A 19,191-nucleotide genomic window follows, 5' to 3' on the forward strand; every position below is an offset into this window, starting at 1 on the left:
AATATAGCTACATCAGTTGTTTAAAATTTTGTCAAAAATACAACTATTTTTTAGTATCTAGGGAATTGAAATGGCGAACAGACTAAACTACCATGCACTTTAGTTGTGTGCACAATTAGTGGAAATAAATGATAGCATGCACATAATGAAGTAGCATTGGCACATACAAGGTAGTAGGCATAGCTGACATACGTAAACCAGGAGCACATGCAGCGATTTAATGAATGTCTAAGAAACCATAGCTATGCTATGGGACACTGTCTATTTGTCTATTTGTCTCTATCTATCTATCTATCTATATATCTGTCTATCTCTCTCTCTCTCTATCTATCTATCTATCTATCTATCTATCTATCTATCTATCTTCATCCTAAATAATGGATTTTGAATTATTCTATTCAACTATCATAAAATTGACCAAGTTTATAATGAGCACCATTAGATACAACATGAATAATAGTATTTCCTTTTGTTTGGAACCCCAATAATGTTATAAGAGTAGAATTTACTCCTTCTGATCTCAAACTCTCACTTTGTTTTTTTTTCTAGGTTAAGGGTATGTTTGGTAGAGCTTCACCAGCCCCCTAAATAAATTAAAGATTATTGGTATGTTATATTATTAATTAGTAATTATGATGACAAGATTAGTTTTGATACGTGCTAATATGTTGATTAGCACATATTTTGTGTGCCAATAATTAGGGTAGTGTAGTAGTGCTAATTAATATATTTTATTTTTTATTATTGTTTATCATGACAAAATTAGTGTTAGTGTATATTTATTAGTGTAATAATTAGTTGTTATTATTTTTAAATAATAGATATAATTAATCAATTATTCTTATCACATCCACTCTCATCCATCTAACCAGATAGAAAAATAGCTTGCTCCATTCATCCAACCAAATAGACAACATGGATATCCATATCCCTAAATCTATGGATGGCCATATCTCATCCACCCTTGTCCTCAAACCAAATGTACTAGTGGATCCATATTACATGGCAACCAATCCACAAGAGAAGTTAATTATATGATAATAATAAAGAATTTAAATTTTACAAGGGGCCAAGAAACTAAACGTTTGAGAAACTTGATGAGGAAAGAGAGTAGCTGAAGCAACCTTGATTTGACCTCGACAGGAATCAGGCAACCAATGAATAAGTGAAAAGAAAAGAAGAGCTAAGAAAAATGACAATATCTTTAAACTAAGAGCATCTCCAGGATCCCACTTAAAATTAGATGTCCTATTTTCTGATGCAGGGTCCATCTTAAACATAAATGTACCCTAAATCATTTTTATCCCATAGTAATTCCCGCTAAATCTCAACCTTCTATTTTTTTTATATGTTGTGTCCATGGAGTGACTCAAATTTGAGGCAGAAGGATGCTTTATTTATGGCGCCATTATTGAATTTAGGATGTTAGATAGGTGTGCTACTGATGTTTTTTTTGTTAATTTTTTTACTATGAGATGTTAACTAGGGGCATTCTTGGAGATGCTCTAATTAAGGAATTGGTTGATGACAGCTATATAGATTTCGTACCGGGGCTCATGGAGAGAGGAAAACTACAATCAAATGAGCAATAAAACTATTTGCAACATAGATTTTTAAGTAAAAAAATCAAATGTATCATGATCTATCTATCTATCTATCTATCTATCTATCTATCTATCTATCTATCTATCTATCTATCTATCTATCTCACTTTTAAACAAGCCTAATCTTTCTTTAGAGAAATTGCTAATATCTAGAAAGTGGCCGAAAAGACATTCACTGCATGTACATTTAGCTTAGGAAATGGTGATCTTGTTGCACTCATCAGTTTAAGGTTTAGGGTCTGTTTGGATAGCTCCCTCGATTTACCACACAGTAGCTATGGGTGAGCCAAAAGCACTGAGAGTGTTTTGCTCGCCAGAGATTACTGAAAGCTGAAGCAAAACTTGCGGCATGCCAGAGTTACGACGAGATTATGAAGCCATCCAGAGAGAGAGCTAAGTTTTTGCGGTCAGTTGTGGAAGCAATCCAAACAGACCCTTAGGCTTTCTAGGCTAGGTTTGTTATGATAAACACACAGGCCGTATTGGAACAAAAAGTACCGAGTCTTGTCCATGAAGATGTTTCACACATCATGCAAATGCTATCAGTTTTGTTCATATTACTTAATTACTTTAACACGATTGCTTAAAACATGCATGTGTACATATAAATGTGTTGCTCTTATTTCATCAATCATTTTTTTTAGATAATGGAAACAAAAAGTTCCAGCTTCATCAATTTCATCAATCAACTACATAAACATTCAATTGGATATTGTCAATTTGGGCATCCTAGATGGAGGCTCATCTCCAGATGACAACAACTTCTTCCCGCTGGATAGCAGCTTGACTCCTGGCAGATTGCTTCGTCCTTGCCCTGGACATTCAAAGTTACATGTACATACTCTGGTAGGTGGTCTTCTGGCCTTGAAGAACCCGCTGGTGCCGATGCCAAAGTGAATGCACGAGTCTCCACAATCCTTATCGCTTTGGCATAAACTAAGGTAAAATGGATTAGGCTTCGTGCATATCTTTGCCTCGATTAGGCTTCGTGCATATCTTTGCCTCTGCGCCTACGCACAATCATAAATTGATGGGTAGTTAGAACCATATAAACCACATATTTTCTTGAATGGAGCTTGAACTTGATAAGCAAGAAGGTTGTTTTAGTTACTTACAATAGGCCATGAGGAGCAAGGCATGGATGAAGATAGCAGGAACCACTACATCTGTATTGGATGTCATAATTATTTGGTGTGAGGAAGATAGCATAGACATGTTCGATATTTATATAATGGTTTGTTAGACCTCGCTCTCGGGGGTACATTCAGTGCTCTAGATAGTGTTGGTCCTGAGATCTCCCGCACGGGTGAGCCGACCGGTCACCGGCATTCTCGCTCGCTATGGCTAGAGGTAAAAGAAGGGAGGAAGAACAAAGCGCGCGCACACAGCACAAGCATCAACGTTGGCCGAAACTCTATAGAGGAGATGACAAAACTGAACTCTCTCACTTTACTGAGTTACAGTGAGAAGCTATATATACAACTATACCCATCTAATCCTAGTACACAGACATGTCAGACTGCCATGCTGCTACAGTGACTAGATATGATAGCAGGGCTGACTTTGGCGTCTGCCTCTGTTGTGGCTACAGTGCGGCGGGGGAGCCTTTCGGCGCCTGCCCTTGCTGCGGATACAGTGCAGCAGCAGGGGAGCCCTTTTGGCGCCTACCCCTGCCTCGCGTACAGAGGGAGAGCAGCAAATTACTTTACAATTCTTCCCCTAATCCTACTGTTAACCCTAGAACCTCCACCATGCCGATCATCTTCTTTAGCTCCGTGAACCGAAGATGGCTGAGCGGCTTGGTGAGGACGTCCGTGATTTGCCGACCAGTTTCGACGAACTCGATGACGATCGGCCCTCCATCGACACAGTCCCTGAGGAAGTGGAACTTGACGTCGATGTGCTTGCTCCGGTCGTGGAGAACCAGATTCTTCGCGAGGGCGATGGCGGGCTGGTTGTCCACCATCAGTGTTGGTGGGTGAGCTTCCACACCTGTCATCTCGTCCAACAGCCGGCGCAGCCACACAGCTTGGCACACCGCTGTGAACGCCGCCACGTACTGTGCCTCACACGTGGACAGCACCACCACCTTTTGTTTCAGTGACAGCCATGAGATTGGAGCCGACCCAAGGAAGACGAGCACGCCAGAGGTGCTCCACCGTCCGTCGATATCCCCCGCCATGTCTACATCGCTGAACACAGTGAGCTACAACCCACTTCTGCCGGTCTTGGGGAAGACGATCCCGTGATCCACCGTCCCCTTGACGTAGCGTAGCAGCCGCTTTACGATAGCCTAGTGATCCTCTCGGGGATCCTCCATGAAGCGGCTGACGTAGCCCACGGCGAACGTAATGTCCAGCCTCGTGTGGACTACGTAGCGCAGACCGCCAACGATGCACCCGGTAGAGTATTGCATCTACCTTCGCTGCGGTACTGGCCTTCGTCAGCTTCAGCCGCTTCTCCATCGGAGTCACGCACTCTTGCACTCAGCCATGCCACTCTACTCCAATAGCTTCGAGGCGTACGCGCTCTGACCGAGTGTGAGCGCCTCCTTCCCCTGTCTCACCTCGATGCCGAGGTAGTAGGAGAGTGCGTCGAGATCGCTTATTCGAAAACGAGCCGCCATCTCGCGCTTGAAGCTATCGATGTCCTCCACACGCGCGCCGATGACGATCAAGTCAACCACATACACGCCGCATGTAGAGCGCGTGCTCGGTTGTGCACCGCGTGAACCAAAGCTCACCTAGCGTGGCATCAAGCTTGGCGTTCCACGCTCGTGGGGCCTACCGTAGCCCGTAGAGCGCCTTGCGCAGTCGGAGCACCCTGTGCTCCGCTCCCTTGACGGCAAAACTCGGAGGTTGCCTAATGAAGACCGTCTCCGCCAACTCGCCATCGAGGAAGGCCGATTTTACGTCTAGGTGATGGACACGCCAGTCCTTCGCTACTGCCAAAGCCAGCAGCAGTCGAATAGACTCCATACTTACTACCGGCGCAAAGATTTCCTCGAAGTCGATGCCTTCGCACTGGACAAAGCCTCAGGCGATGAGGCACGCCTTGTGCTTGACAATGGCCCCGCGCTCGTCCCCTTGACTTTGTACACCCACTCAGGCCGATCGGATGGCTTCCTGGAGGTGGATCGACGAGCTCTCATGTCTAGTTTTCCTTGATTGCCTTCATCTCCTCCAGCATCACCCATCGCCAATTTGTATCGCGCTCGGCCAGCGCAAATGTGGGTGGTTCCTCTGCACTGATGAGAAGTAGCTCTAGGTCATTGAGCAGCCAACCCGCCAGGCCTGAGGATCCTATGCCGCCGACGATGTCGTCCAGCCTGCGGAACCGCACCTCCTCACCATCGTGGAAGGCATCCACAAACTCAGTGATATCGCTTGGAGGTGAGGCAAACTCGATCAACGTCAATGGAGTCCCCTGTTCTGTCGAAGTGGTCGGCACAGCACCTGGAGTGCTCGGCACCCTAGCTATAGTTTTTAGCACTACTCCTGGACCGCTCGTCACCACTCCTGGAGTGGTTGTCACCACTGCAGGAGTGCTCGGCACCAGTCTTGGAGTGGTTGGCACCACTGCAAGACCTCTTGGCTCTGCTACGGGAGCGTTCGACACCCATCCTAGAGTAGTCGGCACCACTGTAGGACCGCTCGACAGCCCTCCTGTAGTGCTCGGCACCCCTCTCAGAGTGCTCGGCACCGCCCTAGGAGTGCTCGGCTCTGTTGCTGGAGTGGTCGGCACCTCCTCTCCAGCGTCTCCACCACCATGGATGACCAAGTGTTCGACGACGAAGGTGCTAGTAAAGCCGCCAGCTTCCCCCGTGCCCAGACTGTCCCAGTCCTAGACCGCCTTCTCGTCGAACATGACGTCCTGTGAGACAACCACCTTGCCTCCACATGGGTCGTAGAGCCGGTACACCTTGGTACCATCCTCATAGCCCAGGAGCGCCATCGGTGTGCTCCTGTCCTCCAGCTTGGTGAGGACCAGCTTCATCTTCCTAACATGGTTGATGCAGCCGAATGTCCAGAGGAAGGACACGCTCGGCTTGTGCCCATGACAAGCTTCAAACGGCGTCACGCCCTTCAGGACCTTTGTGGGTGCGCGGTTGAGGATGAACACCGTTGTGGTCACCATCTCTCCCTAGAACTTTGTTGGCATGCTTTTGGCCTTCATCATGGATCGAGCCATGCCGACCACCATCTGGTTCCACCGCTCCACCATGTCATTCTACTGTGGCGAGTACGGCGTGGAGTGGTGTCGCACCACACCCTGATCCGCGTAGTACGCAGCGAACTCCACCAAAGTGAATTCACCGCCGTGATTAGTCCGCAGCACACGTAGCTTCTTGCCGCTCTCCGCCTCCGCGCGCGCCTTGAACTTCTTGATCACCTCCGCCGCCTCATCCTTGCTCGTTAGGAGTTGCAGCCACATATAGTGACTGTAATCATCCACGAGTAGGAGGAAGTACCGTCGACCACCGTTTGTGGCTGGCGTGATTGGCCCGCAGAGATCGCCGTGGACGAGCTCGAGAGCGTCCGCCGAGCGATACTTGGTCGCCTTTGGGAACGACAGCCTCCTCTGCTTCCCGGCCAAGCAGCTGTCACACAGCTTGCCAGCGTGCTTGATGTGGGGCAACCCCTGGACCATCTTCTCCAGCCGACCGAGCGCGTCAAAGCTGACAAGGCCAAACCAAGCATGCCACAGCCATGACTCCTCGGTGTGTCATGCTACCAGGCACACTGGCTGCTCCACCTTCAAGTCGAGTAGGTATAATCGATTACGTGAGCATTTTACCATCACGAGAAGACGCCGCTCCTGATCCCGAATCTTCAGGATCCCGCACTCGATCAGTACCTCGTATCCACGCTCGTCCAGTTGCCCGATGCTGACGATGCTTGAACGCACCTACAGGATGTAGTACACATCCATCAGCGCGCGGTGCTCACCATTCTGGCACCTAAAGATGATGGTGTCACGCCCTCGGATCGCCACCCTTGAGCCATCATCGAACTTCACCGTGCTGGTCACGTTGCCATCGAGCTCGGAGAAGGCTACCTTGGAGCCTATCATGCGGTTGCTGGCGCTGGAGTCCAGGTACCACCGCTGCTCCTGCTCGCCATCCACACGTCCGAGGTGGACTTGGACACGCGGTTTGTCAAGGTTGACAGCCTTTAGAGCCTTGCCATGCCCTTCCACCGCCATCACCTCTCCCTTCTCCTTGGCCTCAACGTCGTGCAGTGCACGGAACGTCGCCATCAGGAGAGTGGCCTCATCATCCTCATCAGTCTGCGACAAATGAGCCTCAGCCTTCTTCTCCTGCTTGCGATTTGTGCACTCCTTTGCCCAATGGCCCGTCTTCCCGCAGCGCCGGCAGACGTTGGGGTCGACCTTCTTCTTCTTCTCCGAAGAAGCCTTGCCGTGGCGCTTGCCATCGCCACCGCAGCTGAAGGAGGCTTCCCTGGACTTCTTCTCCTTTATCCGGGCAGCCCACTCCTCTGTATTAGCAGCAGCTTACCGTTGTCTGTTGTTGTTGTGGCCTGCTCCATGCGCTCGTCCACCGCCCGCAGATGGCCTGTCACATTCTCAATGGTGAGGGTGGACAAGTCCAGCATCGTCTCTTGGAGAGAGCGATCTGGATGTATTTCACCGACACGGAGTGGAGGTACTTGGAGACCATCTCTTCTTTGTCGATGGTGACGCCATGACTCCTCAGCTTGCTGATGAGCGACTGCAGGCGGAGGGAGAAGTCCTCCACCGACTCACCATCCTTGAACTTGAGGTTGACGTACTCCTGCTTTAGCAGCTAGGCCGTCATCTTCTTTGCGTGGTCGGAGCCGACGCGCATCGCTGCAATGGCCTCCCACGCGTCCTTAGTAGAGTTCTTCGGCCTCAATGGCTCCCTGTACTCCGCTGGCACAGCAGCGAGGATAGCCTCCAACGATGACTAGATGTGACAGCAGAGCTAACTTTGGCGCATGTCCCTGCTGTGGTTACAGTGCGGCAGAAGAGCCTTTCGGCACCTGCCCCTGTCGCGGCTACAGTGCAGCAGCAGGGGAGCCCTTTCGGCGTCTGCCTCTGCCACGTGAATAGAGGGAGAGCAGTAGATTACTTTACAGATAGCTATCTCTACCTCTATCTCTATCTAATTCTATCTAGCTGCCTAAATGGGGAAGGCTAGGAGAACAATTTTCATGGATGCCTTGCTTTGGGTTAAAAATACATTGATGTTAACGTAGCCAATTTGATTTCACTTGACTTTCATGGGGATTGTGAAGCGCAAAACCATCGGTGTCAGTTAACTAACCGCAATTTGGAATCCATAAATGGTGTCGGGTGTCTGTCAGGAGAAGCCGTGTCAATCCCAAGTGCCTCGGTTTTGCACCACAGTATGTTGTCGAGAACATTCAGAGATCATTAGGGCCCCAATTTTATCCTGTACTTCCAGCCTCTCAAGTTGGGTGTGAATTTAGACTTTGGAGTCCTGACGTTTAATTGCATGTAGTGCGCGCCCAGTCGCATTTGTCGTTAGCTGCTATAGCCGTTTCTGTTAGAATCAGATACCCCGCAGCAACCCTTGGATCTTTGAAAGAATATCTAAGTATGAGATAAGCTTGCACCGTATTATAAACGAGGTAGTCGAATCAGGTAGGAAACTCTAGATGATGATGTTGAAGCAACCACGATAAGATATTAGAATTTTGGCGAAGCCAACCGCAAATTCTATTAGCACACAACTTCAAAAGTGTACAAGTGATTGTCGCTCTCTCACGACCCTACTTGAGTCTCTACGACCCACTGTCCTACTTGATTCTCTAGGTCCCACTGTGTCCTATACAAGAATATAGTGGAATAGAACTTCTAGCCTAATCCTCTTGAGCGCTCCTAATTGTACTTACAAGCCTTGGATGAGTCTCTTGTGTTGGCTTGGTTGATGCCTATGGCCTCTACCCTTGTTTATATAGTCGCTCCAAGGCCTTCATACATGCAAGTAGAAGTCCCACTCCTAGTAGGATTCTACAGCAACTCTTAGAAGAACCAGAAGTCTTAAAACCACACCTCTATTGCGTCATATTACAAGTAGGATTTGAGTCACCGCACAACAATCTCCACCTTGCTCTAGTCCTTTCTAATCCTTTGAAATCATCGTGCTACTCCAGGCGTGTTAATTTTTATATGCCAATCGTGAGAAAATAAATAAAGATAAAACATTCAGATTAATATAAACAATTTTTATATCAATTTTCTTGGACAGCATGTTTACATGTTTACAACCTGGTCCCTCTAAATCGACCACACTCAGGCCTTGGACAACATGTTTATGTCTACAAAGCTTAAAAATAGCAGTCCCTGCTGCCTAAATGGCCGACTACAAAGCTTAAAAATAGCAGTCCCTGCTGCCTAAATGGCCGACTAGGACAGCGATTTTCATGGCAGCCTTGCTTTGGGTTAAAGAAACAGTGATACTGACATAGCCTGTTTGCTTTCACCTCACTTTCATGGGGATTGTGAAGCGCACAGCCGTCGGTTTCAGTTAACTAACCGCAGTTTGGAATCCATAATTGGTGTCCGTGGGGCAAATCCAAAGCAGAGGCGTGTCAATCCCAAACGCCTCTATTGTTCTCTGGGCCCTGAATTTCTGACTCTGCATTTGTTGTATAAGCTACAGAAGCTGCCGCATCATGATTCATGCATGTGCATTCTTCGTTGTACTTGGAGCAAGTTTGTCTCCCGCTCTTGTCTCCAGTTCTTGATGCAGCCGCTCTTCAGGACTTCAGGTGTGGTCAGAACTAGTCCATGCATCTTCAGTGCTTCATCTTTACAGTGTCAGTCTACAAACGTCAGCTCCTCTTGTTCTCTCTAACGTTACTCGGTGAACAAATAGTAGGAGCAGTAGCAGGTTTCAAATGAAAGGCGAAGCAACAATGAAAAAAGTTACCAGCTCTGTTCCTTGGGTTCTTTTGAGAACGTCCAAGCAACTTTACATTGGAATTAGCTGAGTTATCCTTTCCCAAGAGCAGTTTAGAGTATTAGAAACGCCCATGCTACTCCTGAAATACTCCTACACAGTTTAGTTAACCAACCTCCTGAATGATTGAACACAGCACCGTTTAGGTGCAAGATTCACAAGGAAACAGAACAGCTCGTGCCTTTGCTCATATTCTCTGTACATACAAAGTTCTCTGGTGAAGAAGTTGAGGAGATTGGAAGTCTCCAGTTTAACCGTGTCATACATTACAAAATTGCTCTGACGAGCACCACCAGAGCTGTTCCCTCAGATCCTCACATTCTCCTCTATCATACATGCATGATGCATCAAGCATTCAAGCTCAGCTCTCAACTTATTCAGCGCCATCAAGCCTGACCAGTGCTTTCAATACATCTCCTTGCTCGTACTGATTCTAAAATCTACTAACATATATATATAGACTCGCTTGATTAATAAGGAACTGTAAGTAAACTAGCTACTAGCGATCAACCCATTTTCATGTTGCAACTCCTCCGATCCCTTCACATGACGGTGCAAGAACTGGCGTTCTCGTCGTTGAACATGTCGCCGTAGCCGTCCCGCGGCGGCGAGAAGGCGCTCCTCTGCGGCGGCGCGCTGTAGTAGTAATCCTCCGACGAAGAAGCCGGCTGGTACTGGTAGCTATACGGCGCCGGCTGCGGAGGGCTGTAGTAGTACGGCTCGGGCTCGTACGCCGGCGACCGGTTGTAGTTGCTGTTATAGTAGGACGGCGTGTAGTGTTCGTCGATGTAGCCCTGCGACGGCCCCGGCCTCGCCATCGGCATTGGCGCCGGTGCCGGCGCCGCTGGTGCCGGGGCGGGGGCGGGGGCGTAGTAGGACGCGCTCACGCTCGGCCGCACCTGGTTGTAGCTCATGACCGCCGCCGGCGGCACCGGCATGCGGTTCACGTAGCCCGGGACGCCTCGGTCGTACTCTACAGTCACTCTGGCGTCCACCGGCTGCCTCTCCATCTCCGGCTGCTGCATCGCTTTCGCTTTCCCCTTCGCCTCGCTGGGTCCATGCTGCGCCGGTGCCGGCGCCGGTGCCGCCGCGGTGTCATCGCCGGTGTCGTCAGCGCTGGCATTTTCTTTGCTGCCCTGAGCCGGATTCGGGGCCTCGCCGGTGCTCTGCTTGGGCTCCGGAGGGTTGCTCGGCTCTGCCGCGGCGGCGTCGGCTGTGTCGGCGCCGCGCTTCTCGGCAGGTTCGCTGGGTTTGCTCGGCTCGTCAGGCTGGTTGTTCTTGGGCTCCTGAGTTTGGCTCTCAGCTGCCGGTGGTGGTGGTGGCGGCTGCTCCGGCCATAGCTCCGCCTGCTTGCCGGACTTACGCAGCTTGGCGACGAGCATGTAGGGGTCGAGCTTCGTCGAGACCGTCGCCACGACCTTGTTGCTCCGGGCATCGATTTCGCATCGGTACACGCCTTCAACAAGATCAAAAGAACACAAATTTAGTATGGTCAGCATGGGGCATGTATGGTCCATCTTCACCGATCAAAATCAAATTGTGCTAGACGCGCCCTTCATTGATTGTTTTTATTTTTAGTTTGGTATATAGTACAAAGAAAAGGAGGCAGTTGCTTGCAAACAAAGCCACCTAACATGTACTGTACTAGACTACTAATGCTCAGTGTTCAGTGTTGCAATCGAAGACGCAAATTTTGCAGCATCAGGACTTGTGTAAGCAAAGCAAGGCCTTTGACAATGCGAAGCTACGTGCTGGTGAACTGAAAGACCTGTCGTATATCGAATCATATCATGCAATTCGGGGCAAAATTAAACAAGAGCGTACCACTGATGTTCTGGAGCACTTTCTTCACCTTCTTCTTGCATCCTTGGCAGTGAATGGACACCCTCAGCACCACATCCTGAAACAGGGCACACACAAACGGATTGAGAACAAGAATCAAACAAAATCAGTGACTGGAACAGGAATCAGACTGAAGAACAGAAATCGTTCTGGAAACATCTACTGGAACTGGAATCCGATCAGGCCGAGGGAGAGAGAGAGAGAAGAGGGAAGAAAGAATATTGGTACCTGGCACTCTATAGGCTCTGAGGCCATGAGAGCGAGGTGAGGAAGGTGCTTGCAGGAGGAGAGGAGGGGAAAGTGTGTCCGTGGAGTCGTGAACTATGGGGGAAGTGCGGAGGGCGATCTTTATACCCGCACAAGTTTAGTTAGAAAGTGAAAGGAATGGAAGCAACCGCCATACACAGAAGAAATAGTACGTGGTGACAAGGTTCACTTTACCGGTAGCGAAAAAAACCCGGAGGTCACCGATAAACGGGTTTATCGAATTTGTCGGAAATTTTCTCGGTCAAAAATAAAACAAAAATACCTAATTTGTCTAGAAAATTACATAAGTTGTCTCTAAAGCATTTAACATTAAGAACTAGCACATAATAGTATTGATGTAAGAGAATATCACACTTTCGTGTAGGTGGACTAGTGAAATTTGGAATCTCGGTGATAAATAAAATTTGTCGGACCTTAGCGATAAACGGGGTTATTGGGTTTATCGAAATTTTATCGCCGATAAATTTTTCCGTGCGTGCTGAATTGAATATCTTTGGGAGAGCTGATCAGCTAGGGGAGGAGGGAGGGAGGGGGTGGCTTTACAAATGGGCGCAGCGCAGAGCGCACCACGCCCTTGGAGGCTTTGGAAGGAGGTAAAGATGGATGTGAGCCTGTGACAGTGAAAGCAAGCGTAGGGAGGTGGCGATCGATGGTTCAGTGCTAGTCCTAGTCGTCGTCTTCTTCCTTTCAGAGCTCATCATGAGCTGTACTACAATAATACTGTGCATGCAGCAGCTGAGATTTTCATTTTAGGTGATGCATCAGCCTGTTCGTTTAGCTGTGGCTTGTCGTAAACGATCGTAAATTTTCAGCCGGAACAGTATTTTTCTCTCACACAAACCAGCCAACGGTACTTCTTCACGAATCAACAACGATACGAACCAGCCAAACGAACAGGTTGCATGATGGCAACTAAAGCGGTTTTTTGCAGGGAGGGGGGATTACACTTGAACATCTCTTTTGCTAATTGTTGCTGTCTTGCTGACCTGAGCTACCTTTAGTAGAGATTTTCCTGCTGTGCTGTTCTTCTTCTCCCTTCTCTTTTGTTTTCCATAAGACCAAGCAGAGGTCATTGAGTAACATTTTAGATATGTGCGGCATGTGGACAGACAGACTGATTCACCTGATCCTCGTGTGATTTATTAGATGCTTATGTGGAGGTTTAGTTGTGCTGATATCTGTAGAGTGAGGTTAGCAGATATGTGCGCCCATATAGATACGTACTCAGAAAGATTTCGTCGGAGGAACAAATAAGAAGGCTAATGTTCAGAGTTTCAGAGAAAGACAAGTTCACATGCAATTTTCTTGCTAAGAACTAGTCTTTAGTTTGACAACATATGAGCGCTAACCATATTCTATGTTATCCCTCTTGTCGACGCATGCTCTTGCCTTCAAGCATTACAATCAAAAGAGAAAGGAAAACAAAAATATGTGTCCCTGTCCCTTCTACGCTTTTTTAACACCTTTTTCTCATATTGCTGCACGTAGTCAGAGTTTCACTTGTGAATGAAACAAGCAAAAGCGAAGGCAGCAACAACTCGCTGAAGGAGACGGCACTGAATTACAACAATGACGAAGAAGAAAATGACGACGCCGAGAAGAAACTGAATACGATAGCCCCTCTCAACTCCCATATGCACGCATGCTGAGTGAGATTCCTGGCCCTCCCATGGAGTGTTACGGCGTCGCGGGCAACCCAATGCACGCATGCAACCGCGGGTTAGTGGTGGCCAGCCGCCAGCTCCGTCACGCCAAGCCAGTCGCCGCCGCCAAATTAACACCAGAGGAAAGAAAGATTGGCCCTTGCAAATGCATCTCGTTATTGGTTCGTTAAGTTTGCCCGGCCGGGCGTGCAGAGGAAGAGCCTCGTCGTCACAAAGCGCGCGTGTTGTGTTGTGTCACGCTTTTTTCAGTTTTGCATGGTCGGAGAAGAAAGCATCGATTCCACATTCCAGAGGAGAAGAAGCCTTTTTTGACAACGCCTGTTAGTTGTCCAAGCCTGGGGCTGGGGCTGTGTGGTTCTTAGTTATATGTTATTATTATTATTATATATATAGATACGTTTAGCTTTGTTTGAGCCATCATTAAGCGCAAATTGCAGGTGCTTGCTTTGGCCGGCCACATTATATTTGCAAAAGCTGAATTCTGGAATGATCTGGAATTGGTATTTTTGTGTTTTTGCAGGCACGTGGAAGGAGATCGACCTAGAATATGGCTTGATGTGTTTGGTTATATATATGGATGCTTATTATTTGGTGATTTGGTCGGCAAACTTAATTGCTGTTAAGCGATCACGCACTAGTTAGTTCTGGATTATATATATTATTATGTGTATCGCAATTGTTTTGGAGATCGAGATAATATGCGGATTTTACTTTGTACATACTGAATCAATGTGCTGAATGAGGCAGTAGAGTTTTGTCTTCCGGCGGCAGGATATCATCACTCGGACCGTGCAGAACAATTAAGAAGATGCATGTAATAAACGCATTGATCAGCAATGAAGCAGGAAGACGTCAACGAGAGAGAGATATAAAGCACGCCGCATTATTGCAACGTCAAGAGATGGTGATTGGTGGACTATCTGCTAAAGACATGGAAAGGAAAAGGAGGCTCTTGACCCCCTCTCTCACACTGTCCAACGCCGTCGAAATTGAACAGGCAGTTGGCTAGTTCATTCAGTTATACTTTCTGTTTCTGCTGCAGCTGCTCCATGCATGGAAGAAGCACGCTGGCTGCCTGGCTGCACACAGGTTGGCTTGTTTAGTTTAACTATCGGTTGTGAACACAAACAACAAAGTGCGTGCCATATCAGAGAAAGCACTTTTCCGAAACAAAATTCAGAATCTCACCGATCCACCAGCATGAACATGAACATGCTGATACACGCACGCATATCTCTTTTGTCTCTGAATGGTACATACATACGGTCCCTGTTGCTGTCACGACTCACGACTCACGACTCACGAACAGGGTGATACTTCCAAGAAAGATGGCCGGCCGCATGCCCGGATCGATCAATCATCCCACCACTCCGTTCGTTCGTATATATGACCGTCGCCGTCGCCGAGTCTCTCTTCCTCCTCTCGCCTTCCTCCCATGTCCCATCCCGTCAGCCGTCACCACCACGAGCAAAAGCTCCCGAGCATTAGCTGTTAAAGACGGACGGAGACTCGGAGAGGTACAGCAACGGCACGGCTGACTGCTGCACGAGGCTGCGAAACCCAACTAAAGGCCGCGCCGGGCAGTGTGTGTGGGGACGCGCGATGGTGGAATGCAAAAGCGACGGGGCCGGGGAGGCGACGACCAGAGAGCAAGATCGATCGAGCGAAGCCGGCGGGAACGGATCGGAATGGGACGGCCGGCCCGGCCCCGGCCTTGGTTGGTTCGTCGTCACTCGTCAGCGAGAGCGAGCGACGGACAGCCGCGCATTGGGCTTTCTTGCTGGTTGCTGCCAAGCGGTTCTGCGTCGTCGTCGATCGTCTTTAGGTTTTGTCTCGATCGGACGGAGGAGGAGAGGGGGAGTGAGGAATATGCATGGCGGCCGTCCCGTTTGGATCGCCATGACGTGGTGCCGCCGTGCCACGCGTTGAGCCGGGACGAACGGGCGGGCACGGGTAACAGCTGGCGACGGAAAGGCGGCAGCGAGCAGTGTGTGGTGATAAGGACACACAGGGATGGATGGAAAAGGAGGAAGGCGGCAGCGAGCAGTGGGAGGATGGGATGGGATGGGATGGGATCGGATCGGAGCACGCACACGTAGCAAGCAATAAGCATGGCGGGCCACGACAGGCAGATCGATCGAGGAGAAGCGCAGCGAGTGGTTTGCCGTTTTGGCAGCGGCAGCAAAGAAAAGCCACGGAGGCTACGCTAGTTGCCGCTGAACAAAATAAAGGCAGGGCTGGTTACCTAAAAACCGCGTTGCTTTCTTCTTCCACTATATACTATATTGCTATATGCTAATGTTGGTGCGCTTCTTTCTGGTCTCATTTAGATTCAGAATCAGACAGCGGGGAAAAAAAGGGGGAGGGGGGATTGTTCATGTCGAACGCCGAGCTGATAACACTCGTCCATCTCCAAGTTCATAGCTAGACTGATAAGGTCCCCCTTTCGGTTCGGCAGCCGATCCCAAATGCTTCCAACAAGGACTTCCTTTGGGTTGGGCTCGGCAGCACAAGACTGCTACTTATTAGTTGGTGAAAAAAAGTCTACATTACCTCCTTTAACTTTTGCGAAAGTCTGTTTTTTCTCCTGGACTTTAAAATCGGGTAAATCATCTCCTTGAACTTTTAAAACCATTCATTTTATCTCCTTGACCGGCTATAAGCGGTTTTCAAAGGCGGTTTTATCTTTTTCTTTTTTATTTATTTTGACTAAATCTTGAAAAATCATAGTAAATCATAGAAAATTTATAAAATAGAAAAATTAAATTTTGTTGGACTCCACATGAGTAGATCTACATAGTGAACATATAATATGGTATGCTTTAGTAAAAAAAATTTGTTGTATCTTTAGATCTATGCTTTTCTATAATTAATTCAAAGCTGCAGTTTCTATGTTCCAATTATAGTAAAATTTTTATGGTGGGCTAATTATTGTATGTTTAAACTGTAGTAAAAATTTCATACTCATTGGATAATGTATAACTTAGTTATAGATTTATTTAGGTGTATGTTTGTTAAAAAAATATTTATAAATCTATAACTAAGTTACACATGATCCAATGAATATAAAATTTTTATTACAGCTCAAGCATATAATAATTAGTTCACCATAAAAAATTCAACACAATTGGACCATAGATACTGTAGTTATGAATTAATTATAAAAAAATCATAGATCTAAAGTTACAACAAAAAAATTATACTAAAGCATTTCATATTATATGTTCATTGTGTAGATATATTCATGTGGAGTCCAACAAAATTGGATTTTTTTATTTTATGATTTTTCTATGATTTACTATGATTTTTCAAAGATTAACCGAAATAAATAAATAAATAAATAAATAAATAAGACAAAACCGCCTTTGAACCGGTTAGGGAGGTACAATGAACGATTTTAAAAGTTTAGGGAGATGATTTACCCGATTTTAGAGTTCTGGAAGGAAACGCAGACTTTCGTAAAAGTTGAGAGGGGTGATCGTCGTTTGGCGCGCATTATTTCCTTAGTTGTTCGGCACTTCGGTCCATGCCCAGACCAGTCCCGTCCGTTGATTGGCCCAGCAGGCCTATAATCGATTTGGCCCAAGTGTATACGACGGGGCGTGGGGCGCCAGGCAAGCCGTACCGTTCCTTAAAAAAAAGGATAAGCCGTAATTTATTTGTTATTAGTGCCACATTGTCTGCAAAACCGTGTGCTCCGCAGCTAACAAACAATGACCCTGATAGTACGATCACCGCGTGGCAAGCGCGGAGAGCACGAACAAAATTCAGACAAGAATTTATGTATATGAAAAACACCGCCTGAATAGGTTGGCGTACGACATTGCATAATTGTGATTCAGACCAGAATCCTTATATGAATACAGCCTATATTAGGCCGGCGTACGATATGTGCGCCCAGCTTTTTTGTTTCTCTTTTACCGGGATTTTTCATTTGATCCATAGTGATTTTTTTTTCTATGATTGTTCAAGCACAATTATTTTTCATCTAACTCGTATATATACTAAAATAGGCCAATATATGCTCCAAAGAGTGAAGGGACACAGCTTAGTGATTTTTCATCTAACTCATATATATACTAAAATAGGCTAGTACATACTCTAGAGTCTAGATAGTGGAGGGATACGTGAACAAAGAAAGATTGATTGATCAAATTTTGAGAAGAAAATTTTGACTATTTAATATTAGAAATAGATATATAGCCTATATCGACGGCCCGAACTATGAAAAGGTTGAGGTGATTTGGTGACAACAGTAATGATGTAACCATATCATACTTGATCTTATTTACACCGTGTTTGATACAACTATTGGGAGATGCTGAGCAAATGGAGAAAAAGCACGACCAAAATAAGCGGCTAACCCTTGTATGTGTTTAGTACAAACGGGAGCTAAGAAGAGAAGTGTGAACAGAAAACGGCACAAAAAAATATTGTTTGGCTTCTTGTTTCAGTTTATTTAAACAGCTTATAGGTTGTACAGAACAGGTCCTTAGTTTGAACACTAGTGTTACTTGATTCTATCTATAATCATGCTAGTGTAGAAAGTATTGTCGTTAAAGTGTGGATGACATGACTCACAGGTATCACTACACAAACACCAAGAATACAAAAAAACAAATTTTATAAAAAAAACCAGATAGATAACGAGAGTGTCTGTTAGCGAGAGTAATTGTAACACCTCAGTCTATTAGTAGCCAGTAGTAGTTTGGTCTATGTGTTTTTGTAGTTGGTGGGCTTAATACCAACTTGGAAGTTTAGGAGAGTGTGGATAAGCTTATAATCCTTGTCGCTCCAAACGAAACACCTCTAGGTTAACCTTTTTACACGTAACGAGGACAAAAGTGACGCGTACGTGGACCCATTAACAAGAGGAGCTGACTTAGCCTCTACGTAGTTTGGTAGATAAACATCGACTAACTATAATAAATAACATGGGTATCTACTAGCGAGAGTAGTCAGTGTGTTACATAGTTTGGTTGGTTACTGACCAATTATAATAGATAATGACAACATCAACTAGTAAAAACAATAAAATATTGCATATTCAAACCATTTAAATCTAGGCACTATACTATAGAGTATAATTTTAGAGGAAAAAAATCTGAAACCGGTTTGATGTTTTTCTAAGCTAAAACAAATTTGCTATAATTTATTCTAAGAATAGAATAGGTTTTAGGATTTTAGTCGTATCAATTTTGAAAGAGGATATATTTTAAAAAAGTATTTATAGCCTGGTTTATACCATAAACTATTAACAAAGTCTGCGTCCAAAACCGTTCAAGGTGCAAAAGTAAGACTTTCAAAATAAAGGGGATTAAAAAAAACTGATTTTTGTTATGCCTCGATACTTCGAGTACAAGTTATTGTATGTAAACTTAAGCATAAACTCACACTATGCACAAAGCTAGATCTATACATATACTTAAAGACACACACGCAGCTTAGAGGTACTTGAAGATCAACGTACTCGAAGTGTGATGGGCATGACATCTTAACCATAGTGAAGCATCTGCTCTTGTGGCTGCGACTTGAAGTTGTAAAGAAAATAAGATATGGCCCCGTTTGGATGGTATGGTTCTGGAGGAATTTGGATGATTTGGAGGAATTCTGGAGGAATTTGTGAGAGAAAAATACTGTTCTGGATGAAAAAAGAAGCGGATCAAGCCGGGTTCAAGAGCACGCGAACGGAGAGTATCTTATTTTCTTATAGCCATTTTAGAGCATCCGTGTTTAAACTGTAACTTAAAGCTACAAAGAAAATAGGAAAAAAATATGCAAAAACCATATATATCTGAAGACACATATGGCTCAATGGTACTTGAAGATCAACTATTATGGAGCA

The 19,191-nt window shown here is 46.2% G+C and overlaps 1 protein-coding gene across 1 annotated transcript; it reads right to left on the minus strand.

Moving 5' to 3' along the window:
• Positions 1-9,740: 9,740 nt before the first annotated feature.
• Positions 9,741-11,768, minus strand: LOC136459798 (heavy metal-associated isoprenylated plant protein 35-like). The gene is made up of 3 exons (XM_066459646.1): positions 11,644-11,768; positions 11,398-11,473; positions 9,741-11,029 (listed from the first exon to the last, which is right to left on the minus strand). Exons 1-3 carry the CDS (start codon positions 11,668-11,670, stop codon positions 10,116-10,118), a joined length of 1,017 nt encoding a protein of 338 aa, XP_066315743.1. The 5' UTR covers positions 11,671-11,768; the 3' UTR covers positions 9,741-10,115.
• Between the last annotated feature and the right edge of the window lie 7,423 nt (positions 11,769-19,191).

Source organism: Miscanthus floridulus, chromosome 6 (assembly GCF_019320115.1).
Source record: "Miscanthus floridulus cultivar M001 chromosome 6, ASM1932011v1, whole genome shotgun sequence".
Lineage (NCBI taxonomy): Eukaryota > Viridiplantae > Streptophyta > Magnoliopsida > Poales > Poaceae > Miscanthus > Miscanthus floridulus.

Bases quoted from the DNA above. Each gene is read 5' to 3' on its own strand.
- LOC136459798 (XM_066459646.1), bottom strand. From the start codon at position 11,670: ATGGCCTCAGAGCCTATAGAGTGCCAG. The intron at 11,474-11,643 runs GTACCAATATTC...GCCCTGTTTCAG, and splicing joins CAGAGCCTATAGAGTGCCAG to GATGTGGTGCTGAGGGTGTC. The intron at 11,030-11,397 runs GTACGCTCTTGT...ATCTTGTTGAAG, and splicing joins AGTGCTCCAGAACATCAGTG to GCGTGTACCGATGCGAAATC.